Genomic DNA, 27,777 nt, shown 5'->3' on the forward strand with positions numbered 1-27,777 from the left:
GAAAAAATATTTGCAACTCATTTGACAAAGAGCTGATTTCCCTATTATATTGTGAGCTCCTATGAAAAAATAAGAAAAATGGTCAAAAGATAAAGTAAATATGTGTCTCTAAAACATGAAATAAGTGTCTCTAAAACATGAAATAAGGCTTACTCAACTCAAAGTAAGATTTCAATTTACACTACCCAAGCTACCATTTTTCAGTTATCAGATTGACAAAGATCATAAAGTTTGATAACAGTGTTGATAAGGAGATGGAGAATTGAGCAATAGTTATCAAAACTACATTTGCTCACACCCTTTGCATACTTCTAGGAATAGATTCTACATATATGTATACACCAAGTTACACTGCAACAGTCATAACAAAATGTTATCTCAATGCCCTTCATTCGGGCACCGATGAATAAATTACTGTGTACAAATACTATGATCCATAAAAATAGTCTTGGAGAAGCTCCTTTTGTACTCTTACGGGGTGATTTTCAAAACATATCAAGTGCATAACTATTTGTACAATATCATTCGCTTTATGTGTGAAAAATACCCCAATGCACATTTAAGAAACTGACCATCTTGATTATCTCTGGAGAGGGAAATTAGGCAACCAGAGGAGAGATGGGAAGACTTTTCTTTGTATATCACTTGAATCAGTTCATGAATTACAGTTGCAAAATATTTTTAAAAAAATAAATACAAACAGGAGGAAAAAACTTGGGGTTCTAGGTAAACTGGGTTAGTGAGAAGGGAACCAATGTTTACTGAGCTCCCACCACGTTCCAGATTCTGTTCCAAGCTCTTCGCATACACCACCCCATTTAGTTATGCTGGTATTCCACTGAGATGGGATAAATTATTCTAATTTTACAAGTTATAAAGTAGGTTAAATTGGCCAGGTCATGTAGTCAATGTCAAGCCTAATCTCGCTCCAAAGCGCCAGCTTTCTCCACTTCCCACACGGCTCCTATTGAAGCAAACTGTCCTATTTTTAAAATCATATTGGTACTGTTTACTGGGCACTTCTGATGTGCTGGGGCAGTACAAAGGGCTTTACGTAGTAATTCTCAAGACAACGCGGCAGGTTGGAATTTCTATCCCCTTTCACAGAGAAGACAAGCGAGGCTCAGAGAGGCGGCGCCCAGGGAGCCCGCGGTCACAGATACGAGCGGGTTTAACTCCAAAGCTCCTGCTCTAACGGGAACCACTCCCGGTTCCAAAGACAAAAACGGGAACGCCGGACGGGCGGGTGAGAAAGCGCGGGCACTTCCGCCCAAAGGGCAAAGCCGGCGCCGGCGGTAGGCGCCGCAGGCCTCGCGACGGCGAGCTCGCGAGAGGACGTGCCGGGAGAGGGGGGGGGGGCCGCGGGGCCCCCCGCGCCGCCTGTGCCGCCCATCCATCACCTGGCCCCGCCCCACGCCTGCGCGACCCCTGGCAAGCCCCGCCCTCACCGCGGCTGGGCGGGAAGCGAACGCGCGTTCCCTCCCGTTACCCCCCCCGCCTGCGGGGAGGGCGGGGGAGACGGGAAGCGCGCGCCCGTCAAGTGCGTGCTCGCGTACGTCGCTCGGGTTCGGCTGCGTCGGTCTCGCCGCCCGCCCGTTGCCGCCGTCGCCGCTGCTGCCGTCGCCGCGATCTCGTTCCGCCGGCCGCCGCCTAAGGGGGCTGGGGCCAGGCCGAGCTGCCGCCGTTGCCGGGATGCCGCGGGTGTACATTGGCCGCCTGAGCTACCAGGCCCGGGAGCGCGATGTGGAGCGCTTCTTTAAGGGCTACGGGAAGATTCTGGAGGTGGATCTGAAGAACGGGTGAGGAGGGCGCAAGAGGGGGCCGCCCGGGTGGGGACAGGGCCCCGGCTGTGGGGGGGAAGCCGCGGGGACGGGAGAGGGACGCCAGCCCGGAGCGAAGCTGCTGCCGGCCTGCTCCGGCTCCGCCATAGTCGCGGCGCCTCGGGGGCACGGGTAGGCCCGGGTTCCCACTGCGCCTGCGCAGGTGGGGGTGGTGGAGGGAAATGGGAGCAATGGTGAGGCTACGAGTGGGACGGGGGGAAGGAAAACCCGAGAGAGGTTGGGCTCCAGGCGGGAGTGCACAGCTTCAGGGCGCCGAGGAGGCCGGGGCTTTTCCTTCCCAGGCCTGGGGCTGGAGCCCGGTTTTTCTCCGGCTAGAGACCGACCTTCCCCGCGCCACGGGCTGCTGGAAATAGACAGGATTTCCTGCCCCCTTTTCACCTCTTCCCCAGTCCAGTGAATCACACGGCCACAGCGCATCTTTCCCGGCGCTGCACGCTCTAGAGAGGCCTGGTTTAGACTCACCATGTGCCACACTTTTTTTGGGCGGGAGATTCCGGTTTGAGTAGTCTAGTGACAAGTTTCGAAAGTATCGTCTTGCGGTGCTGAAAGCCTTCACCGTTCCCTCCGCATGGGTAAATTAACGTCTTAACTCATTGTCTTTAAGACTCCGCACGGTTTCCAGGCTGTGGTTTCTGTTCTCCAGCTTGCCAAAAAATTGCTTTGTCGTTGTAGAATTTGTTGGAGAACAGTGGCCACCCAGGCCAGTCTGTGCGGCAACTAGCTGATGTAGACGGAGACCACAGCTTACTGCCCCCTGGGTGTGTGGTCTGTTACTTGTATTCCTTATCTGTTTTGGCAGAGCAGGGCCCGCAGGGTCTACATGTTTCAGGGAAAACAGCTGAGGAGTCCGGTCTGGAGAATATATTCAACAGAAAAAAACTATCAGAACCAGGAAATTTAGGTAGGACTTCAAAGAAATTAAAAGGAGCAAGGGGAACATTTTAGAGTCCTGAACCTTGGTGTTAAGAGGCACTCTTGACTTTTTTTTTTTTAAGACCTACTTTGCAACAGGTCTGATGTGGCTACAATTTACTCCCCAGTATAATACTAGCAGCTGACACTTGAGAAGTTAGGGAAGATATCTAAATATAAGTTGCATATTTGAGAAAATTGGTAGCTACCATATACTCCATTTGTTGACTGGGTTTTAAAGTCATTTCAAATTGATCGTTAGGAAGAATCACCTTCTTACGAAGGAAATGTCCTCAATAAATTGTTTAGTGTGAATACTGATCTCTTTTAGAGTAAAGGACTTAGAAGAGTATTCATTTTGTACAACAGAGCTTTCAGTTCTTAAGGAATCTATTAGATAAGGGGAGGGCAGTTGTTACTGTGATACATATATACCTGAGAGTTCAAGTTAAAATTCCAAGTTTTCTTCAGAACCCAAATAAGTTGACAGAATAACTACATTTTATGGAAAAGCATTGGTTTTGAAACTAGACCGAACCTAGGTCAAATCTTAGCTTCACTACTTACTATCTGTGGCAAGTTACTTCCCATATTCTAAGTTTCCTCATCCAGGAAGATTAGAGATAATAATTGTAAAGCATTTGGCTCATGGCTATAGATGGTAGCTATAATCACGGATTTGACTGTGATCTTTAGGAGACATCTTAGTTTGAAGCATGTTTGGTGAGGTCTCTTTAAGGTTATTCAAGTGATAGTGAGCAGGACATAATGTTGATATTAATGGGAAAACTGGTTAATTGAACAAATATGTTGATAACCCACCAACAGGATGCCTGCTACTGTGCTAAATGAATTGGGGAGGCGGCAGAAAAGAATTCTATTCTTAAATAAAGTGTTCATGGTTATAAAATGTATACTTTGAGTTAAGAAATGTTTGCTCTCACTTTAAACTCAGACATGTAAAACTTGGAATGGTTGTTTGAAATGTGCTTTAAAGAATGGATTGACCAGAGTTTGCAATGGAGAAAGAGAAGTGTCTGGGAATAGTGTGTCATAACGGATAATGAGGAGGTGGTCCAATAAGGAATAATTTTGAGAAGTAATAAAAAGTCTGGCTTGGATTGAATCCCATGAAGGATGTAGAAATTTAACAACATAAAACAGAAACAACTATAAGACTTTACACTTAAATTCAAAATTATAGATTAGGAATTCAAAGGCTCTGGAGGGGAAAATTGAGCAATCCTGGAAATGTTGGGATAAGAGGAAGGGCAGATTCTTCCAGAACCCTAAATTTCTAGATCTCTTTGGGGAAACTGATGTGCATGAAATCTGTGATTGAAAGTGAAGGTTGAAATGAGGAATAGGAAGTCGTTTCAGGGATTTGAAGAATGGTGTGACCATCACCAAGCAAGTACACCTGGCAGCATTCAGGAGTCATTACAGAGGAAAATGACTGAGCCGAGGACCAATGGCATAGATATATTTTAAGCAAGAATTATTTGGACAAGATGGCAAAAGTGCAGAGGAGTCTGAAAGGAAGAAGTGGGTACAAAAGGAAAAGATGGCATAATATAGTAACATGTATAACCTTATAGTCCTGGAAACTAAGAAGGATACTAGATCTGTCTCCCTGAGAAGTATTCCTGAACATATCTGGATTGTGATTATTAGTAATTGAAACTCAAAAGCAGATTTTGGGTGGATAGTGTTTTTAAGAATTGCTGAAGAGTTCACATTTGTAGAAGGGAGATATATCAGTTGACAGATAAGTTAAGCTGAATGGTTGAGGGTAAAGTTCAGAATTAATTACACAGGCATAAAGTACTGCTATAATAGAAAGTTGACTAAATGAGGAAGCAAATGAGCTCTCCATGTGAGATTTTAGTGTCCAGGAGAGGCGTTTATGGGCCCCCTTGGGATTTGGAGAAGAGTATGTGTGCAGTAGTTCATTGTACCAGGCCACCTTAATCTAGATGGCCTTTGTTTTAGAGAACTCCTAGGAGGATGGTTCCAGTTAGGACCATAAACATGATGTAGTTCTCCCAGGACCATAGAGACCACTCCAAATCTCCTTAGGTGGATTCTACATTCACACCTGCCACACTAACTCCAGCAGTAGTCACCCTGGGAGCCAAGGAAGCAACAGTATTAGCAGCACCTGTTTAAAGTATAGCCTTCAAGCTCCGAGGTAACTTTCACTGTCCTTGATTATTTGTGAGTCCTGTGGGCTTTATTTATCCTCCTATCTAATAAAAGAGTAATATGCAAATTGACCATCACTCCAACACACAAGATGGCTGCCCCCGTGTGGACACAAGATGGCCAACAGGGGAGGGCAATTGGGAGGGACCAGACCTGCAAGGGAGGGCAGTTGGGGCGATCAAGCCTGCAGAGGAGGGCAGTTAGGGGTGACCAGGCCAGCAGAGGAGGGAAGTTGGGGGCAACCAGTCCTGCAGGGAAGGGCAGTTGGGGGGAGACCCAGGCCTGCAGGGGAGAGCAGTTGGGGGGGACCAGGCCTTCAGGGGAGGGCAGTTAGGGGAGACCAGGCCTGCAGGGGAGGGCAGTTAGGGGCGAGCAGTTGGGAGCCAGCAGTCCTGGATTGTGAGAGGGATGTCCCAGATTGGAGAGGGTGCAGGCTGGGCTGAGGGACACCCCCCGCCCCCGTGCACAAATTTTGTGCACCAGGCCTCTAGGTAATAATAAAATCATTGTCTCTGTGTAAAGTGTTTTTGATACAGTAGTTTCTATTGCCACAAAATCTTGTAGTTTTAATCATAGATCCTTATATCTTAATTTTTCCATATTTTAGTTAATGAATAAAATTTATCACATTCTGAGATTTTTTTTATTTTATTTTTTTTTTGAGATTATTTTACTTGCCTAGTAGCTGACCGGTATCATTGAAGTGGTTGTTTTTATCTTGTTGTTTGTTTAAGTTTGTTAAAGGCATGAATTAAAACTCTCCAAGGAAGTTTGGCTATAAATTCAGAACCTGTGTTTCATATTACAGTGAAATTGTAAATAGCCAGAATTTTTAGGAGATGTCCTGGTCTGTTTAATTGAATTTTCACAATAGCTAAATATTAGCAGAAAGTTTTTGTTTACACCCTTGTTAAAAATTCCTCCAAGTAGAAGGTACCTTATTTAATTTTTTAAATATGTTCAGACTTTTTCAATGAGTGTCTCTGATCACTGTGGGTATTGTTAGGCCTCAGATACTAAAATGAATCTCCACCAACCCCAGAACATAAGATAGAATTACTGTCTTATGGATATCCACTCCCAACCCCAGGAAGGATTTTATCTTTTTTAAAATATATATTTTTTTATTGATTTCAGAGAGGAAGGGCGAGGGAGAGATAGAAACATCAATGATGAGAGAGAACCATTGATTGGCTGCCTCCTGCACACCCCTCCCCCTCCCCCCCGGGGATCGAGCCCCCAACCCAGGCATGTGCCCTTGATCAGAATCCAGGATCCTTCAGTCCACAGGCCAACGCTCTATCCACTAAGCATACCGGCTAGGGCAAGGATTTTATCTTTTGACAGAATTGACGGGAGCTTCTGTTTTCTCGTCTTTTCTCTTAAAAGGGTGATAAAGGAAATATAATTAGTTTAATGTTCCAAGAATCGGTTTCAGATTAATTGAACCTGTTAGTTTCTTAATCATATGAGAGATTACCTTTATCCATCACCAAAAAGCAGATAAGTGTTTTATTTTTTTATGGTAATGATACAATTAATGGGTGACAAGAATGACAAAAGAAAAACACTCTCCCTTTAAGGACCCCACCACTTTTTTGTTCTTGGGCAGTTCTGCCCTCAAAATGTCACATTTGAACCCACACAGTCCCAGGCTTTGAATGTTTAAGAAAAGTAAGGAGTTTGGTTCTGGATTAATTTTATGATTATCTAAGATTTAAAACATAGATTTCTTTAAAGGAGTATTTGAACAACTGTTTAAGCATAGTTAAAGTTAACACTTCAAAATACCACATTTATTTCTGACTATATAAACTTTCGGCTGATTAGAAAATAAGTTTGTGGTAGATAATTTAAACAATACCAAAAACACAAAGAAAAGAAATATTAAAAATCCTTTTAACATAGGCATGGTCTTGTGTGCAATTTTATGTCCCACTTTTTCTACTTAACTTTTCTCATATATTTTTTCTATTACATTAAAATCTTTCTCATGCACATTATTTTAATGACTGCATAGAATCCATTGTATGGCTGTGTCATGATTTACCCCTCCATTACTCCAAGGTTGTCTCTAAATTCTTGCTGTTAAAAATAACCCTGTGGTGGATATGTACATAAAACTGTTTGCATTTTTGTCATTTCTTAGGACAGATTCTATGAAGTAAAATTCATGTGTCACAGCAAGAATAAACATTTTCTAGGCTATCAGTGCATACAGCCAAATAACTTTTCCTCCTGGCAGCCTCACCAGCATTGAGCATCCATGTCGTTTAAAATTTGGCTGATTAAACGGGTGAAAGGGTCTTGTGTGTTTTAACCAAGAACTTTTTCTTAAGCAAATAAGACATAATGAAAAATAGGACTATGGATTAAATATCAGTCTATGGTTTTATTGGTAGTGTGACCAATACAAATGTGACCAAGTTGTGTTTGTACTGAAGTCTCTTGTTGAAGTCATCCTACTTCCAAAAAAATAAGTGTTACTTTATTTTTCCAAAGACATGGGTAATTTTTTAAATTTGTCGTTTTGATAAATCACTGCCAGGAGACAATACCATACTGCAATTTTGACCAAATGTGTTACTAGCATAAATTGCCCTGGCTCAACACTTCCACTCCATGGTCCTGGTTCCCCAGTTTGTGATCTGAATGAACATTATCTTTATTTGGACGAGTTATTTTTTAAACCCCTATTCCTTGGTTTAATATCTTGTTCCTCCCTTCCTCGTTGAGGTAGCATATGAATAAAAGGGCCATGTGAAGTATTTGTCTCTTCTTAAAAGATAGGCACAGGATGTAGACTAGATAAAATATGCTTTGGGTTACCAGTATTTTTGGGTGCTTCCAAATAACCTAAATAGAAAACTGTCCTTTGAGCTCCTCAGACGAAAGGTACTCCAAGCATCTGACAGAATACTGTTAGATGTGGTATTTAGAAATCTGGAAGCTAACACTAGAATTTTAAAACTAGAATATATTAACAGTGTATGTTTGTATTATTTCTTTTTTTCAACTGATTATATCAAAGTACTTTACAAACAAGTGTTGTCTCTAGTTTGTACTGTTGTGGAAACTGAGGCATGGGGAGATTTAGTGACTGGCCCATGGTTACAGAATGAGTTATGGACAATTCTGGAAACTGAAAATCTTCCCTATTCATCAGACTAGATAGAGCATGGGAGTGTCCGTCAAAGCTTCGCTGTTTGTTTCCAGATGCTTCTGTCCTGTCCTTTTGGGACTTGTCTCCAAGGGTGAGAAGGTGGTTCAGGTTCCACAACTTGTTCAGCCTTTAGTCTCTTGGCAGAGGCTTCCAACAAGCTGACAAGTAGCTGCCAAAAATATGACAGGTGGTACTTTTTATGCCATGGGCTCTGGACAGACTGCTGGTGATTCTCCACCTCAGGCTACTCTTTGAAGAGCTATGCAGTAGTATCAGCATTGTTATGGCCAACCTGGGCAGGATTTGTGCGAGTAAATGCTGTAAATGACCTCTGTCCTGTTAGCATTGCTAGGGCTGTCTGGTCTTGGAGTATCCTGAAGGGGAGGGATCAGAATTTACATGCCCATATTTGAGGAAATGCCCTCCATGACCTTTTTCTTTGTATTGAGATGGAAGTCTAGAGGTCTCTGAACTGCAAATGATGATACCTGAAGAAGCACTTTAAGGATACTTGTTATCCCTCATCCGAGTCCCCCAACCATGTCTTTAGCCCTGGATGCCAGGATTGGAGGATGGGGGCAAAGACCTCTAAGACCTAGAAAAAGGGCAGAGACTGAAAGGAGGGAGTTTGAGTTCAATGTTCAGGAATGAACCAAGCAGGAGTCTCAGGCAAGGGAGTCAGGAACACAGACTAAAAGCACTGATTTAGAGAAATGTTATTTCATGTGGATAAAATGAAGCAATCCATTAATGTTAAAATAATTTCATTAAAATATTAAATGGCCAATTTCAGGGGAAGGGCATCCCCAAGAAATAACATAGGGAGTGTCATCTTTAACCAAAAATAAAAATGCAAAAGCAACTGACTGCAGCCCAGGGATTGGGGCAATTGAGGGACATGAGAACAGCCAAGATGGTCCCAGAGGCATAACCTATTATCAGAGGCTTTAACACCTGTCACCCCACTCATAGTGTCTTTAGAAGTAGGAACTGGTTTTCTTTGTATCTTTGGTGTGGAATCAGGTCGTGCTGTCTGTTGAATGTAAAACTTTATTTTTCATCATGTACAAGTAACAGTAATTCTGTCTTATGTCCCAAGAGCTTTATATTAAGTTGGTTATATGACTTTCATCTCTTGAGGTTTTTTTTAATTGTTTATAATTGTGATTGAGTCTTCATGAACTTTAGTGTGTCAGCAGGAAATAGTTAACCCCCTTTTCTTGTAGACTTTCTAATTTCACTTATACTTAATGTTGATAAGTGTCTGAAAATGGAAATGGACACAAGTGTGATTGTGTTTGCATTCCCTTTTTAACCCCCCCATTTAAGGAAAGCAGCCATGTTGACTTAAAATGTCAAAATAACAACATTTATTTTGGAAGTTCTGGTTGTGATCATTTGATCTACACATTATTTGTAGGTCTGCTGCTTTCTGAGCTTAGTCCCATTTTGTAGGATAGAAATATAACTGCAACCTAGTAAAAGTGAAATGGCTTGGCAACCTTAGTTAATTTTTTAAAACAGTTTTGGATAGTTGAAACAAATTGGCAGATAGGTGCATAGGACAGTTATAAAGTAAAAATAAATTTGAATTTGATGCATATTCCTCTACCTCCTATTCTGGAGGAACTATAAAATACAGGCTGGAGGAACTGTATTTTATTGCGTAGTTTTTAGGATAGTGATTGTTTCTATTCTATTTTCCTCACCCCAGTATGTTAATATTCCTTTAGAATAATCCTTTAGAAATGGGCTGGTATTTTCTTCATGGTTTGATGAAAACCTTTCTCTGTTTCCCTAGACTGGTGTTAACATTTTAATAGTTAATTTATAGGTTTGGTTCTACTAATAGCCTAGAGAATAATTGTTTCAACTTACTAGTATTAGTACACAGCAGATGCAGAAATGGTTTTGTGGTTTTTTTTAATATGTTTTTGTTGATTTCAGCGAGAGGAAGGGAGAGAGAAAGATAGAAACATCAGTGATGAGAGAGAATCATGGATCGGCTGCCTCCTACACACGCCTCCTACTATGGATTGAGTGCGCAGCCCGGGCATGTGCCCTGACTGGGAATGGAACCGTGACCTCCTGCCTGATTCGTGGGTCAACGCTCAATCAACTGAGCCACACCACTGGGCCAGATACGGTATTTTTTGTCACTTAATTTTTCTTATAAGATGCTAATATTCATGTGGGCATTTGTCACCCACAGCACATAATTTGATGAAACTGATTTTCTGTGTTCTAGAACTTGTATTTCTCAAATTGTGTTTGCTCTTATGGACCACTTCTTTCTCTGGGTGTGTAGGAGATAGTAGAACATGGTGATAGAGTGTTAGACCAAGATTTGAAGAATCCCAGGTGTTGGGTAGCCTTGCAAGTTACTTAACTGCTGTAAGTCTTCGTTTCTTCATCTGTGAGATTACTGTAAGCATCAAAGTTGTGAAAATTATTAAAAAGGAATTTGGGCGTAGTAGTCATGTTAATCGTAGTTGAAATTCAGTCAGATCTTACATGCTTATTTGCAAAGTATTTTCTGGTTACTATAATTCCTGTATAGTTGGAGATCTGTAAACCTTATAATATTCTTTGATTTCTGGTCCATTTTCCTTCATTATTCATGCTTATATTTATTTTTTTTTTGGTCCCAGTTATCATCCCTTACAAAACTAATTAAATGCATTCTTAAATACATAATATTGTCAATATCCACTCACATCTACCACCTCTAGGCCCAACTCTCTAATGTCTCTATGTTAGTCTAATTTTTACTGAGCCTAAAATCAAAGATAGATTCTGGGGGTTGATATGGGACCTCCAGAATGGGTATGGCACAGAATAATCTTATTTTTCCTCTATTCTTCTAGTCTGTTATATTCTGAACCCACACATGTTTTCGGAAGGACCAGATGGCTGACACTGGCTAATGGGAACCAAAAGACAAGAGTGAAAGTAACCTGGTTGTTATATTCCCCAAGCTTAGAGGTGTTTCACCCTGCCTGAGATAAATTTATTTTTTTACTCTGGAGACTACCCAGTCTGTCGAAATACAGCCTGGCTTATCTGAAGTTCGATTGTCAAGCCAAGCAGCAGCATTTGTTGAATGGAAAGGTTTATACTCAGAACTATGGGAGGGAAGCAGCTGCCTTTATGAAGGCAATGTAACCTTGTGGTTAAGAGCTTGGGTTTTAGAGTCAGATGGATCTGGGTTCAAATTTAGCTATACCACATATGAGCACCTTGACAATGAGCAAGTTGCTTAGCCTCTTCAAGCCTCAGTCTTCTCATTTGTAAAATGGGAGAAGTAGTAGTAATATACTCTGCATCTATGATATGAGGAATGAATGAAACATGAATAATTATTTACAGTGTGCCAGTCACTATGCTAAATATTAACCTTTGCTGTTTTTATTAAAGAGCTCATAATCAAATGAGAGGATAAGCACAAAGAAAAAAGAACAAGGCTTGAACGGCCACAAAAACGTTGTGTGAAACATAAAACTGAATAGACGTGTTGAAACTTTAAAGAAAGTGCTAAAATAATTGGAATCCGCCAAATTTCTGAGACTCATGAGAGAGTATATGGAAGAAGATTGATATTATTTACCTTGTGTAATCAAGGCATTCCAAGTTTAGAGAATGGCATAAACAGATATTTAGGAGTCATTATAGACCTCTGAGCAAAAGAATGATAAGGTAGCTGACTTTCCCTGCTACGTGTAAAGAGACAAGTTGACTAAAAAAAAAATAGCCATATCTTAGCATTAAGTAAGTTGATCAAAACAGGAAGAGTCCTGAGGGCCCAACAGTGAGAAAATTATAGAACTAGGCAATAGACTGAATGGGCAACCAGAGAGGAATAGTCAAAGGTAGATTACAAGGTTTGGGGAGTGAATTAGATGGTCAGGGATCCAGAAGAGAAATCATGAGGTAGGTTTTCTTCTTTGAAGGTGGGGAAAAATCAAGTGCAGACTGAGCTGTGGCCAGCGTTTGCAGACCAGGAGTCCACACCAGCTCTGATCAGAGAGCTCTTGGTGTGCAGGAACTGCCCGTTTGCCGACGTGAAAAGAGCCCCAGACTGGGTATTGGTGAGCCCTGAAGTCGCACCCCAGCTCTGCCACTCAGTGAGCACGGGTAAGTCATCCACCTTCTCCGGGTGGCCTTGATGGCCCTCCCTCCTCTGAGGCTAAAGAAGGGAAGGCCAGAATGCCCAGAGCAGCCTCCTTCCTGTCTCAAATTAGGAAAAGATCTCAGGAACCTACTTCATGTAGTAGCAGCTCCTCGTTGTGGGTTATAACGAACCCTCTTACCAGGAAAGTCCAATTGCCACCATAGTCAGTGAGCCAAAGAAGGGAATGTGACACTGGCTCTACTTGGAGGCCTGACCACTGCTCCCCTGGAATGCAGCAGACCTCTGGGATCTGGAGATGTTACAGTTCTCACTCACAGACTTTTGTCCAAGTTGGCCTCACCTGAGCACTGGAGAGTTGGTTGCAGAAGTATCTCTGCAGTTTTCTAAGCAGGCAGCAAGAATTACTATGTTTTTTTAATTATTATCACTCTCCTATCAGTGTGTCCTACCGTTTTTCATTTCAAACACCAGGTTGGCTGAAGCATAGGTCCAACACTGAGTGCTTTTAAAGAAAGCTATTTAATTCCTGTTCACTAAATGCCATTTCTTTCAGGGTAGATTTAAGGGCTCTGCCCTTAATGTACAGTGCTATTGACCCTAGTTTAAGGGTTCAAGGCAACCCATGGGTTAACTTCAACAGATGAAAATTTTTCCTTGGCTACAGCAACATCCCTAATCCTGACCAGCCATGGAGAGGTTCGGTTCTTACAAGGAAAATGAGTGAATGTGGGAATGGCTCACCACATTGGGAAACAAAACTCACATCCTGCTGATGGTTGGCTGAGGACTGTCATGTCCACATACAAAGAAAAGCATGTGGCACAGTTTTAGGACAAAGGTGAGCAGAGATCCACTGTGAAAAGGGGCAAATTTTTCTTGTAGCGAGAACATCCAAGGCATGCCCCTTGGTGTGAGCAGTGTTGGTGGGTGATCTCAGGCACACGCATGGAGGCTTGCTTTCCCTTGCTCCCCATATCCACTCCCTATCAGTTAGCTGGTATCAAGCGTCCCCTTAGTCAATCCCTGACCAGTTAGCTACTGATCAGCCTATCTCCAGAGCGAGTCATGCTCACAATTTTTCAGACAGGACTTTTCTCCAGTCTCCCTCTTCAGAGAAGATGTTTGGAAGACAGATGACCCTAAGCTGTTCCAAAAGGGGTGAGCTCTACTCCACATTCTCTTCGGTGGAACATGCAGAATGGTATTTGGGACCATTGGTATAGGTTATTAGGATCACAGAAAGCCTATTTAGTAATAACACAAGCTCAGGTGATAACTCTTCTTCAGTGAATTCTTCTAAAATTGAAGTTTTGGAGTACTTTAGTTTGAAAAACATGTCATTCCAGTTCTAGCATTTCAACGTTCTGACTGATAGCCTGAGCAGTACATTAGGTGTAAATGAGGAAGACCATAGCATTGTTAATTTGAAGAATGGACTAAAGTTTAGAACAGCCCACATCATTCTGTGTGCCATTTGTTTGTGGTTTCCAGATACCTGTCTATACTTGCTAAGAATCATGCTGTCCACTTTTTTTAGGGAGAAAATAACAGGAACTTCCCTCCCATCATTTTTTACTCCATCTGTCTGGATGAAACATGATCCTGAGAAAAGGAGTTTGGGAAAAGGCAGTAGCAGAGAAATGTTGAAGAAAGTAGTTTTTCTTTTAATTGTTAACTAGAGTAAGTTTAATAATTAGGCCATGCTGTTTGCTCTTTCACACAGGCATAGGGGAGAAAGGTTGAGAGATGTGACACCTGGGAGTCCAGCAGGAGGAGGAATATTGGGAGCTTTTTGTTCTTATCAATCTCTGCCATAGAGGGATTTTTAAATTTGTCTTAGATTCAGTCTCCAGAATTCCTTCACCTTCTTTATTCTCATACTAGAATTATTGAAAGATGGTCTTTGTTTTTAATAGAGCGGAAGAGGAAGGGTGTCTGCAGCTAGAATTCAGAAATGTATCATCTGTTGGGCTGTGTTCTTGTGAGGCTTATTCTCAGGTCACACCAGAGATATGTACACACGTGTGTAACATCACTCCTTCCTCTGACAAAGGTATCAAAAGGAGAGTACTTTGGGGGAGCAGAGATTAATTTCATGTTATTTTATGCAAAGCACAAGGGGATATTAAGGTGGACTTAGAGTTCTTTACTTTCTAGAAGGCACTAAAATTTCAGAGACAGTTAAAATATTTAAATAAAACTAAAATTGGGACCCATACAGTAGCTTTAAAAGGTATTTTAGATGGTAAAAATTAAATTTATCCCTGTCCATCTGTTACTCTTGTATACCTCTGGTGCTACCATATTGGTTTAAATTATCCCATCATTCCATCATTAAGCCAGAGGAGGAATAACTTTTATGTGTCATACTTCTGATGTTAGAAGAAACGTTAGACATACATAGTACACCTCCCTCTTTTCACAGATAAATTAGACCAAGAGAAATAAAATTACTTAAATGTGCTTTTTAGAGTTGATTTATAGCAGAACTAGGACTAGAACCTAGGCCAGTTGTTGCTTCTGCAGTCTTAATAGTTACAATATGCCTCAGTTTCCTCATCTATAAAACGGATAATAGACCTGATTCTAGGTATTATGAATAGTAAATAAGATAACATTGCCCAGCATATGGAAATTAAATGTTAAGTAACATTTTATTGTTAATATGTAGTCTTCTTGCTTTATTTGGGAACCCTTTCACTTTATTGAATGAAGTAAGTCATTCTTTGAGTAAAGCAGATCTAAACAAACAGTAATGTGTTAGAAGCAACCGTATTGACCTGGTCTTTGCTCTTAGCACAGGAGTCCCTTTCAGGTATGGTTTGTGGTTATAGAAAGATACTTGATTTAATCTTCCAAACCACCCAATATGTCAGTGGCAGAGAGAAGTGACAGGTACCTCATTTATCCTTGGACAGGACTTTGACATTAAAATGTTCCAAATAGGTTTTGTGGCTTTTCATAGAGTAGTAACCTAAATTTTTCTGTGAAGTAAATTTGATCATAAGTCAGCTATTTTACTAAGTAACTTGGATAGCCCACAAAAATATGGCTACTATGTGACCCACCTGTTGGGACTTTTTAGAAGTAAATATTAAGGACTATAGGGGCCATTATCCTCTAAAAACACAAATGAATCCCTACAACTCAGGGAAGAATTTTATTGACAAGGTATGCCTTCCTTCAGCCGCAGCTGCAAAAAAGATGGGTCTGTCTTTGAGCATCAACTTTGTTTGTAGATCATGTGCCTCCACTTAACAGGTTGTCCGTACTTTCCCTTTAACGATAGATGAGTTCTGCAGGTAAGCCTTGGAACAGAATGAGCATGCACAGGGTGGTCTCTGAGTCTGGGAGAATGCATTGCCACATAGGTCTCACACACATCATTTGTTAACAAAAGTTTGGCTTTTTATTTTGGAAGATTTGCAGAGCATAGGGTCTTGCATTCTCTGACCTTATTATTTTGAACAGAACTGTTTAGATGTTCCTCTTATTTATTTAATCTTTAGGAGTCATTGTTTTCCTTCTGGCATCACATTAATGAGTTGGGGTCATTGAATGGTGCCGAGCCAGAGGGGTGTGGAGGCCATTTCATCGTGCCCATGTTGAGTGTTTCCTCCCATCCCTCTATACTTAGCATCAGGCTCCCATGATGCCAAGAGCAGTGATGCTGTGGGCAAAGCAGACCTATGACAAGTCTTGACAGCTAAATTAAGGAAGGTTCTTTTGAGAAGAGGGGGGTACTTTATTATCTATTTAGAAATAAACCAAAGAGAAAATAGTTAGATTTGATTTTTTATTTGCTTTTCAAACTTGTTTCTCTAAAAATAATAGTATAACTTTCCTCATGACCCACTCTACTTTGGGAAGGAAAAAGCAGCAGCAGTATATGATCTAGAGATTTTTAGTGACTAAAGCACTTTTTAACATAGAAAGTCACTGATTTGGAAAGGTTTTACCTGCTCTGTCAAATATTACCTCAAGTTCAATGTCATTCATATTAAGCTGCTCAAATTCTAGCCCATGGAATTATGAAACCATGTTTTAAAGACTTCATAGCCCATGAAGGGAGCCAGGTGGTTTCTGAGTTGCATTACTGCAAAACATTTCCCATTAAACAGCTGGATGTGTCTGTGTTACATTTTTTAAGGGAGTTGAGATTTAGTGACTCAACATTTGAATGCCATTTCAGCATAAAGAACCCTCCAAAGTTGTGCATTGTCACCTTGAGAGACTCTTGCCGGAAAGGAACTCTTTAGTAAAGAAAGAATTCTGCAAAACTCAGTTCTCTTACTTAACATGTTGCCTAGTATATATAGCATTACATGTTAAAGAAGCTGGAATCATTTTGGTCAGGCTGGATGAACTTGTAGCAAATCTTGTAATTCGTTTTTAGTTCCAGTATGTTTAAACGCAGAGAAACACTACTAGTAAGTTTGCCTATGTGCCCAACTTTGTTAGAGTTTAAAGACACTGCTGGTAACGTTCCTTTGTGATCAGATATGATCATTAAGATGGTTTTGGTTTTTAGATGTAAGCAGTGGTCACAAAGCTAGACTTTTCACAGCTGTCATAGACCAAACTACAAGTTCATTGATAACAGTTTGTTTCATCTTGCTTATAAGTATCTTACAGATTTTGTGCTTTCGTTTTATGTTGTATTCTCTAACAGGCATTAATAGAATTTGGGGGGGGGGGGTAGTTTGTTTTCTTTCTGGTATGTGCTAAACCACCAAACCTATTTGCTGGGAAATTTCTAACAATAGTTTGTATAGAAGTGTGCACAGCTGTAGATAGGTTTTAGAGAATTCCAGCCTACCTAAAACCTCATGAAAATGAATTTGGAATATTGCGAGGAAGTGAAGAGTTCGGAATATTTCTCACTGGTAATTTCTAGAACATTTATTCATTTGTGACTAATTCCTTTAGGTAGAGGAAAAGAAACATTTTAAATAATTTTTTCATCAAGGAGTTTTGAGATTATTTTTTAACCTGGTATGTTATTCCAAACATGATTCAACATATAAGACACAGTGTCTGAATGTAGATCTAATCGAAGAGTTTTATGTGATATTTTGATATGTTATATCAAGCATCCCTGTGGAGGTATTTGTAGTTGCCACCAACTACTGGAGAACTAAAGAAATGGTCTCTATATTTAGTCAGCTTCCTACTAGAAAGACAGGAGTCTGCCTTGAGAAGTCTCCTTAACCTGTTGGCACAAAGCAAAGTGGTTTCTGCGAAAGGGAAGAGGAAGTTGATCTTTAATTTGCAAACCCCACCTAACCTTTGCTAAGCATGAACTCATTGCTTTCTCTTCAGTGTAATGAAGCTGGATGTCAAGATGGTGCCAACCAGGATTTTGTTTGCTCTCTTCTAGATATGGGTTTGTGGAGTTTGATGATCTGCGAGATGCAGATGATGCTGTTTATGAATTGAATGGCAAAGACCTTTGTGGTGAGCGAGTAATAGTTGAGCATGCCCGCGGCCCACGTCGAGATGGCAGTTACGGTTCTGGACGCAGTAAGCATTTAAAGGGCATTTGTATCAGTGACATGCCTTTGTTACTAAATGTTAATTTAAAAGTAATTAATGAATGTTACATGGAAATGTATTGATATTTAAGCCATTTGTTTTTAAAATATGTATCTTTTAAAATGTAAAATTGCAAATAAATATATTTGATGTTTAATTTTAATGGCATAAATTTCTTGTTTTAATACTTTATAAATATGTATAATGATGTGTGTTTGTGTTGTTGTTTTGTTTTTCTCTGTAATGCAATTGTTTAACATAGATTTAACAAAGACCTCAATGTTTTAATTAAAAGAATCCTTTGAGGCTAAGATGACTGCCTGTTCCATTTGCTGACCTTGGGTTACCTTTCCATGCGTGGCTCTTTGAACCATTGTGGCCCTTGGCTGACCAAAAACAGGAAGCCATGTGACGACCGCAACCTTTCCCCATTAGACCTGGGTGGTGAGGATCCCAAGGGTTAGACACAGATGAGATTAAACTGAAATAGGTGCCTGAAAATCTTTTTTTTTTTATCATATAAAATATTCACAAAAATTTTAATCACTGTGAGTAACACCAGTAACTGATTTAGTAATTTGGTTACTTATTTCTAAATTGTTAATAGTTTTTAATTTATGCATGATCTTTTAAATATAAATATTAATGAGATATATACTTACAACTTTGTAAATTAAATTTTCATGTTTAGTTGATTGCTTTTTTAAAAAATCTAGTTTGGATTTGAGGGTGGGGATATAGTTAAAATATATGTGCTATTTGGGATGGGGGTGAATGGAATATTTAAGGGAAATATATGCTATAGCATTTTTTCCTTTTCCTCCACTGAAGTAACCTTATCTATTTGAACCTTCCAAAGGTGGATATGGTTATAGAAGAAGTGGCCGAGATAAATATGGCCCTCCTACTCGCACAGAATACAGACTTATTGTGGAAAATTTGTCAAGTCGATGCAGCTGGCAAGACCTAAAGGTTTGGACCCTACTAACCTTCTGGGATAAGGTTGGGCAGGAGTTAATGTTGGGACAGAGGTAACTTTATGCAGACCCAGGCATACACAGAATGCAGTGATGGTATATGTTTGAAAGTTTTCTCAAAGCATTTGGAAATTCTCCAATTAAAGGTTCCATAAGAGTACAGAAGACATCAGAATCTCACTACCACTATTTGTTATGGGACCATCACTCTAAAAACAATCTATGTCATATGAAATTTTTCTTCACAGAGAATGTTATAGAATAGTGATTTTCAATCTTTTACATCTCATGTACACATAAACTATGTATTTGCAGATCTGAAAAAAAATAGGTGTAACTTTGATTCATTCATATCTAATGGCTATTGTTGAGTTGGCTGTTGTCATTTATTCATTTATTTATTTGACAATCTAAGGGAAAAGAGGTCAGTGCCCCTGACTAAATAGTCAGGTATTGCATGTTTTAAAAATTCTTGTGGCATATCAGTTGAAAATTGCTGTTATAGAGAGATACCAATGTAGTTTTTTTCAACTAAAGAAAAAGTTGAAACCACCAGTGTTTTCTGCAACATTAGTTTTAATATACAGCTTGCAGTATAGATCCTCTTTGGTAAATATGACTACCTGACCCATGTTTTTTCATAAGGTTTACTTATTTTTCATGGATTATTCATCCTGAAAAAGTTTTAAAGTTAAAATCCGGTGTACTGATCCCAGCTCATTCTTTGAGAACAGTGTTCATTTTTAACCTTCATAGGGAAGGAAAGCTTAATGGTAGTGTCTTAATCTGGATGGTCTTTAGAAGAAAGGTAAAGGGTATTCAAAGTTTTCTATCTTGCTTCTCATCTTTAGTCCATCATTAAACAAGTCATCTCTAGCAAAGTGAATTGAGTATATTTAGACTCCCCAGTCTTTTATATCCTATATAATAAAGAGGTAATATGCAAATTAACCCTCACACCCTGACATGATGGCTGCCTACGACCAGGTGGCAGGGGAGTTAGTGAGGGACGACCAAACGACTGAACAAGCAGGCTGCGTGGGGCAACCAGGCAGGCAGGCAGGTGAGCGATTAGGAGCCAGCGGTCCAGGATTGTGAGAGGGATGTCCGACTGCTGGTTTAGGCTTAATCCCCAGATTGGAGAGGGTGCAGGCTGGGCTAAGAGGGGATACCCAACCCCCACTCCCACCCTCCACCCCCACCCCCGTGCACGAATTTCGTGCACCGGGCCTATATATTTTATTGTTATTAATTTCAGGGGGAGAGAGGTAGAAACATCAATGATGAGAGAGAATCATTGATTGGCTGTCTTCTGCACACCCCATACTGGGGATCAAGCCGACAACCCGGGCATGTGCCCTGACCAGGAACTGAATGGTGACCTCCTGATTCATAGGTCAACGCTCAACCACTGAACCATGTCAGCCAGGCTGCAATCTTTTAAAAAAAAAAAAATTCCCCTCAACATGTTTTCAAACAAGAATTTATAATGAAATGTAAAACTCCCAACTTAAATGTAATGATATGAGCTTCTAAAGTGTATATAAACAAAGAACATGCCAGTATAAAATTTAGGAAGTGATAGTTAACTAAAAATTTTTGTATTTACACATAATCTATCTATCTATCTATATATAAAAGCCTAAGCGACCATCCGCTATGACGTGCACTAACCACTAGGGGGCAGACACTCAGCGCACAGGCATGGAAACATGGAACAGACTTACGGATCTCAGAGGGAAGGGAGAGGGGGCGGGAAGAGATTAACCAAAGACCTTATATGCATACTAGAGGCCCGGTGCACGCATTTGTGCACCAGTGGGGTCCCTAAGCATGGCCTGCGGGAATCGGGCTGAAACCAGCTCTCTGACATTCCCCAAGGGGTTCTGGATTGTGAGAGGGCGCCGGCCAGGCTGAGGGACCCCACTGGTGCACGAATTCGTGCACTGGGCCTATAAAAGAACAGTTAAATCTTCATTATCTCTACCATCTACTTAATGCCTGATGCTTTAAGAGGAACCTCAATAAATGGTCGGTGTGCAGATGTAAATATTTTATTTTATTTATTTATTATTTTTTAATCCTCACCCAAGAATATTTTATTCCATAGATCTTTAGAGAGAGGATGGAAGCGGGGGGAGTAAGGGGGTTAGAGAGACATCAACTGGTAGTCTCCTGTATGTACCCCTACCGGGGCCATGGATCAGACTTGCAACCCAGGTACTGCCCTTTCGTTCGTGGGCTGACGCTCTAACCACTGAGAAAACTTGCCAGGGTGTAGATGTAACTGTTTTAAGAATAAACTTTATTCTGAGGAAAGCTAGCATTTCTTCCTAAAAGGGAAAACTTTCATTACTGTGATTGCATTAGCTGCCTTAACAAAATGTGTCTTAACCTAATCAGTGATTTTCTTTTTCTTTTAGGATTATATGCGTCAGGCAGGAGAAGTGACATATGCAGATGCTCACAAGGGACGCAAAAATGAAGGGGTGATTGAATTTGTGTCTTACTCCGATATGAAAAGAGCTTTGGAAAAGTTAGACGGAACTGAAGTCAATGGCAGAAAAATCAGATTAGTCGAAGACAAGCCTGGTTCTAGACGGCGCCGGTCCTACTCCAGGAGCCGGAGTCACTCCAGGTACTGTTGATGTCATGTGTTGGAGCTCGCTATAAACTCATTAATGAGAGTATAAATAATCCATTTTCTTTCTCCTGTTGAATTCTCAGGAATATAGTTCTTCAGTAACTCAGAACTTTGAACTACATATTTATTTGTAAAGCTCTTGAACTCTTATGAATACAAATAGAAGTCAAGTCCTTTCTTTGAGGCAGGAATCAGTGACCTTCTTATTTCTTCTTGGGTCCCCCATATCATACCCTCACTGAGGGCAGATATGGCCACTAACTGGTCCCGTGGTTACTCTCCCAGGTGCTCTAGCTACTCAAGAGTGGAGACTTTGTCTTACTTGGCAGCTGCTCTGCACATGGGCCAGGCACTTGTGAACAAGGCAAATATAGTCCATGCCCTCATGACACTCAGTCCAGTGGAGAAGACAGGCATTGAGCATTGTGCCAAGTGTGCCCAAGGAAATGTACAGCACACCAGTCTGGAGAACAGGCAAAGGCTTCCCTACGACCCATCGTAGAAACAGCTCTAAAGGATACATTGGAGATGATGGGCAGAGACTAGGTCCACCCCTTGCAATCAGGTCTCTTAATTCTCCTTTTTTTCTTTAAATACATTTTTATTGATTTCAGAGAGGAAGAGAAAGGAGAGAGAGCTAGAAACATCAGTGATGAGAGAGAATCATTGATCGGCTGCCTCCTGCATGCCCCCTACTAGAAATCAAGCCTGCAACCTTGGCATGTGCCCTTGACCAGAATCGAACCCAGGACCCTTCAGGCCGTAGGCCAACATTCTATCCATTGGCCAAACCGGCTAGGGCTCTTAATTCTCCTTTTATGTCCTCCTTTACCTTTTTTATTTTCCATGCATTTAGTTGTTGAAGAAATGGTTATCTGTTTTGAAGATATTCCCATAGTTGAGATTTTGCTAATTGTGTCCTTGTGGTGTTAACACATTTCTTTATTTTATTCCCCATATTGCCTATAACTTGTTAGATGTTGAGGCATTTAGAGTAAATCCAGTTGTCCTTCACAAATAGTGCTTTGTACTTCCTGTTGCCTCACTTATGTGGTGTTTGGCTGTCCCACTTTGAATGATGGTTCCATTGTCAGCTTGAACCATCCATTATCAAGTTCTGCATCAACATTTCACATAATTTTAGCATCATTGATAATTATTACGTAGAGCTATTCGTTGGTAGTTACAAAATGATGACTTTCTAATTTTCTCATTCTTTCTGTATTTAAAGGCTATATACTTCAAGTAGTTTTTGTAGGAAATGCAAACTGAAAATTGGATACTTTTATTTACCATCTTTCAGAATATTAAGTGTGCCCTAGTAACTCCTAAAGATGATAAGGGTGGTCATTTAGTATCATTTTGAATGAATTGGATGTTTATATATTTAATGTTTTATCTATTGCGGCCATAATTTTTTATGCTCAGAATGTTATGTTATGTCTTTGGTCATTGAGAGCTCTTCAAGTTGTCTCCTGTTTCGGTATCTTTTTGTTTGGTTTGGATTTTGTGTGAATATGCTTTACTAAATATTTCTCAAAACTTTTTTCAAATATATTTTTATTGATTTCAGAGAAGAAGGGAAGAGATAGAAACATAAACGATGAGAGAGAATCATTGATCAGCTGCCTCCTGAACGCTCCACACTGTGGATCGAGCCCACAACCTGGGCATGTGCCCTGACCAGGAATCAAACCTGGGACTTCCTGGTTCAGAGGTGGATGCTCAACCATCGAGCCACACTGGCTGGATCCCCAAAACTTTTTATTGTGATTATTTTCAAACATAAAGTTGAAAGAATAGTTCACAAACACCATATACCTTCCAGCTTCAACAGTAATTATTATTATTTTTTAACCCTCATCCCAGGATATTTTTTCCCCATTAATTTCTAGGGAGGTTGGGGGGTGGGTGGAGCATCGATATGAGAGGGAGACATCAATTGGTTGCCTTCCGGGGCTGGTAAATCTGAAACTGGGGTGTGTGCCCTTGACCGGGAATCGAACTAGGGGCCTCTAACCACTGAGCAACCAGCCAGAGCAACAGTCATTAGCATTTTGCCTTCTGTCTTTTTTGCTCTGTGTATTTATATACACTCTGCATTTATTTTGTCGTAGTGTTTGAAAGGAAGTTGTAGAAATTATGACACTTGGCCCCTAAATACTTAAGCATTTGTCTCCAAGAAATGAGGATAACCACACTTCTATTTTCTAATCTAAGAACGTTGATAGTGACTATAAAGTTGTCTAATGTCCAGGCCATATTACAGTTTTCCCAGCTGTTCCATGGATGTCTTTAGAGCTGCGTTTTTTCCTGACCAGGATCTAGTCTTACTGTCATGCATTGCAAGGGATGGTTAGGTCTCTTTGGTCTGAAGCAGTTTTCCTACCTTCTTGTCCCTGTGACATTTACTTTTCTTGATTTTTAATACTATCCCACATTCTGAATTTATTTGCCTATTTCCTCTTGGTATCATTGAATTTGAACTTTATCCCTTTAAGTTCCTGTAATCTGGAAGTTAGATCTACAAGAGGAGTCAATGAGATGAGATACAGGTCAACATTTTTGGCAAGAATCCTTTCATGGATGTTGGTGCTCAGGAATCTCTGAAAGTTTGTCTCTTTCTATCATGATGAGACGTTCTGGGCCCATTTCTTATTCATTTCCTGCCCTATACCTGGAATCCATTGTTTCCCCCACTGCACCTAAAAGGCAATGATAAGGAGAGTCCACATGAGGTGAATAGATTAGATGGGTAAAGGGCAAAAGTGTGCCAGGAGGCATGCCGGGAAGCTGCTGTGGGACCAGGGGAAGGGGGCAGAGGCAGAGGTGAATAGACTGGAGAAGAGGCTGAATTATCATATGTAAGAGGATGAAGGAGTGAGAAGAGTCGTGGGTTGCTGTGGTTTCTAGCATGAGGATGTGGGTAAATGAGGTTGGACCCCAGCAGAGGGAGTTCAAAGTTAGAGCTGCTCAGGTTCAGGTAAGCCATCCAGGTGGGATATTTGTGAGCAACTTGATCTGTGAGCCTAGAGCACAAGGAAGAGTCCTCTCGGCGTTGTGCCTGGACAGTCAGTGCCGTACGTAATTTTCTATTGAAAAAATGCCTTAGTTGACTGTCCCTCTCTAGGCTTTTGTCAGCAAGTATTACTAACATACTTTTTAATGTTTTCTCTCTGCAGGTCTCGCTCTCGAAGCAGGCATTCTCGTAAGAGCAGAAGCCGAAGTGGCAGCAGCAAAAGCAGTCATTCTAAGAGTAGATCTCGGTCTAGGTAGGTCTTCCTTGGTGTAAGTGGAGGGGTTGGGCAGGAAACACCCATACCATTGGCCACATTGATTACAATCGTGTTACCAGGCTTGTCTCACGCCAGTGTCTCCAGATCTGGACTGGAATCGTGGGGCTTCAGCAGTCGTTGGCCAGGCAGTATATTGTGGGGCAAAGCTCCACGTCCCTTTGGCTTTTCCATCTGATGGTTAGCATCAGGCATGGAGTTGTATGTGACTTTGACATCACTGTCTCCTCAGGTCTGGCTCCCATTCCCGGAGCAAGAGCCGCAGCCGCAGTCAGAGCCGCAGCCGCAGCAAGAAGGAAAAAAGCCGCAGCCCCAGCAAGGACAAGAGCCGCAGCCGTAGCCGCAGTGCGGACAAGCGCCGCAGCAAGAGTAAAGACCACGTTGAAGAGAAGATTCAGAACAACGACAATACCGGGAAGTCCAAGAGCAGGAGTCCCAGTCGGCATAAAAGCAAAAGTAAAAGCCGAAGCAGGAGTCAAGAGAGGAGAGTGGAGGAGGAGAAGCGCAGGAGCAGGAGCAAGGAGAAGAGCCGGAGTCAGGAGAAGGGCCCCCGCAGGAGCCGGAGCAAGGGAGGCAGCAGGAGCCGCAGCAGGAGCCGCAGCAAAAGCAAGGACAAGAGGAAGGGGAGGAAGAGAAGCCGGGAGGAGAGCCGCAGCCGCAGCCGGAGCCGCAGTCGGAGCCGCAGCCGCAGCAAGAGCAAGAGGAGCAGAAAACATGGCAGCAAGCGAGACAGCAAGTCAAGCAGCAGCAGCGAGAAGAAAAAGAAGGAAGATGCCGACCGCTCCCAGTCCAGATCACGGTCCCGCTCGGTGTCAAAGGAGCGGGAACGTGCCAAGTCTGAGTCTGGCCAGAGGGAAGGTGGAGGGGAGAGCAAGGATGCTAGCACCAATCAGGAGACCCGGTCCCGGTCAAGGTCCAATTCTAAGTCCAAACCAAACCTCCCCTCAGAATCACGCTCCAGATCAAAGTCCGCTTCAAAAACCCGATCTCGGTCCAAGTCTAAATCCAGGTCTGCATCCAGATCGCCTTCCCGGTCTAGATCTAGATCCCACTCAAGATCCTAACTGGCTACTACCACAGCTGGAACTACCCGAGAAGTTTTGTACATGTTTGGTAGCCGTAGCACAAGTGATTGAAGTAGAACATATGTCACTGCTGTACATTTTTAACTCCCCTAATGGTGTGTCTACAATTGTTAAATCTAAGTGCTTCCTCTCCGTAAAGCCTCCTGGCGCCAGGCCGTCCTGCTCGACTGAAAACAACCTCTTTGAAAACCCCCTTTCCTCCTGGTCCACAGTAGAGTATCCAGAATGCCTTGGCTTTCAGGCCTGGCATTTCTTACAGCGAGCTCAGTACCTGGACGGGGCTAAGGCTGGAATGATGACATAGGTAGGTATGGTGAGTTCAACCATTTTTGCCCTTGAATTGATGCCCTTTGATGTATGCCATTTAGTGAAAGTGCTAAGTCTTAAGTTTGCTACCACTTTGGTTTCATATTTTTGGACTTACAAAGTTGTGAATAGCACAGTCAAGGAAAATTGATATCTGCAGTAACCCATAGGAAACAAACTCTAGAGTTCCATATTCTGGTATTGTGATTATATTGTTTTATATTAAGAAAAGAAAAGAATTTTTTTTAATTTTATTTTTCCCCGTCTTGCAAAGTATAGTGACCCCTGTTTCCATTAAATTTGAATAAAGACTATTTTTGCTTGACAAAAATTTCATGGTGCTTAAATCAAAGTTGTATTTTCTGATCTCTCTTGATACCTCTTTTCTTAGCATAAAAAGTTCAGTGTATAATGGCTCTTTTGGTTTCTTAGGATCATGGGTAGGGAGCCAATACTTTTTCCTAAAGGATTTTTCTCACCCAACAGAATAAAAGAATTTAGTTTCTTAGGAATTTATAGTCCTTCCTCTCTTAAGCATATATGATCAAGCTGATGAGAAATGAATCAGTTTGGGAACTTGGAGAATCACCAGATGAGTTCTTCATGAACTCATTAATTTCTTCTGAGCTGTTTGAACTAATGGCCATGAATCTGAAGTTGCATGCCTCATCACCTTAGGATTTGGATCAAGAAACCAGGGAGAAAAACTGCTGGATTAGCTTCACCCCTCATTCTCTGCATTACTTGTCTGGCCCCGTTCTGTGTGCGGTACCAGAGGTACAGTGATTCCAATCTGGTCTACATCCTTGAGAGACTGTTGAGAAGCCAGAGGACCATGACCACCAGTTTTAGGGGAGAGAGCCACTTTTCAGACGGCTGCCTGTCAGTGTACAAGAGGCTAGATTTACAATTCTATCCTGTTACCTTAGATCATACCCTGTCGGACACAATCAGAAGGCAAATCCAGGAGTGTTTCTTGTCCTCCTGGAGTTTGTGATCTGGTTGTAAATGATAAAACACCAACAGGATAAAGCGAAAATTCAGAGAAGGGGGTTTTAACCTCGTCCGAATTCAGTGATGTCTTTTAGACTGAACCTTTGGAAATGTGAGGGTGTAAGGCATTCCTGTGGAAAGAAACTTCTGTGAGCAGTACCATGTAATTGGGAAAGCATAGGACAAGGTGCCCCCAGTGAACCTGGAGTTTGAGAATAGGGGTAAGAAAAGCAAGTTTGACAAGATGGATTGGGTAACAGAGGGCTTGATATACTAGATGGGGGCGGGAGGGGAGAGTTGGCCTTTGTCCTGCGAGTGTTGGGGAAAATACATTTGGACATGAGGATGCGGGTTGAGCTGTGCTGCAGGAAGATCTGAGCAATCAGTTGCAGGGAACCCAGCACTTTGGGGGACGCAGCAATTGCAGATTGATTTGGACCTGAACAAAGGCAGTGACCACAGGGAACAGAAGAGAAGAGCCATTGACCTGCAGAAAGGAGGTGTCAGGTCATCCAGGATGGGGAAGATGAAGGTGAGTGAGTTCCGTTTTGGAAACATGGAATTTCTAAGAACAGAGAGGTGAACTGTTTTGCCCCATGTAATAGCTAGTGACAAAGCTAAGATTAATCTCTGTGACAGACTGTGCGGCCACACCTGGGAACTCAGTCTCCCTGGTGCTTTCCCTCCATTC

General features: G+C 41.5%; 1 protein-coding gene across 1 annotated transcript; it reads left to right on the forward strand.

Moving 5' to 3' along the window:
- Positions 1-1,462: 1,462 nt before the first annotated feature.
- On the forward strand, positions 1,463-27,118 carry SRSF4 (serine and arginine rich splicing factor 4). Its single transcript, XM_079776376.1, has 6 exons — positions 1,463-1,799; positions 17,634-17,776; positions 18,648-18,760; positions 21,189-21,403; positions 24,592-24,681; positions 24,935-27,118. The coding sequence occupies exons 1-6, from the start codon at positions 1,693-1,695 to the stop codon at positions 25,764-25,766; spliced, it is 1,500 nt and encodes a 499-aa protein (XP_079632502.1). The 5' UTR covers positions 1,463-1,692; the 3' UTR covers positions 25,767-27,118.
- Positions 27,119-27,777: the final 659 nt, after the last annotated feature.

The sequence above is a fragment of the Cnephaeus nilssonii genome (assembly GCF_951640355.1).
Source record: "Cnephaeus nilssonii genome assembly, chromosome: 7".
Classification (NCBI taxonomy): domain Eukaryota; kingdom Metazoa; phylum Chordata; class Mammalia; order Chiroptera; family Vespertilionidae; genus Cnephaeus; species Cnephaeus nilssonii.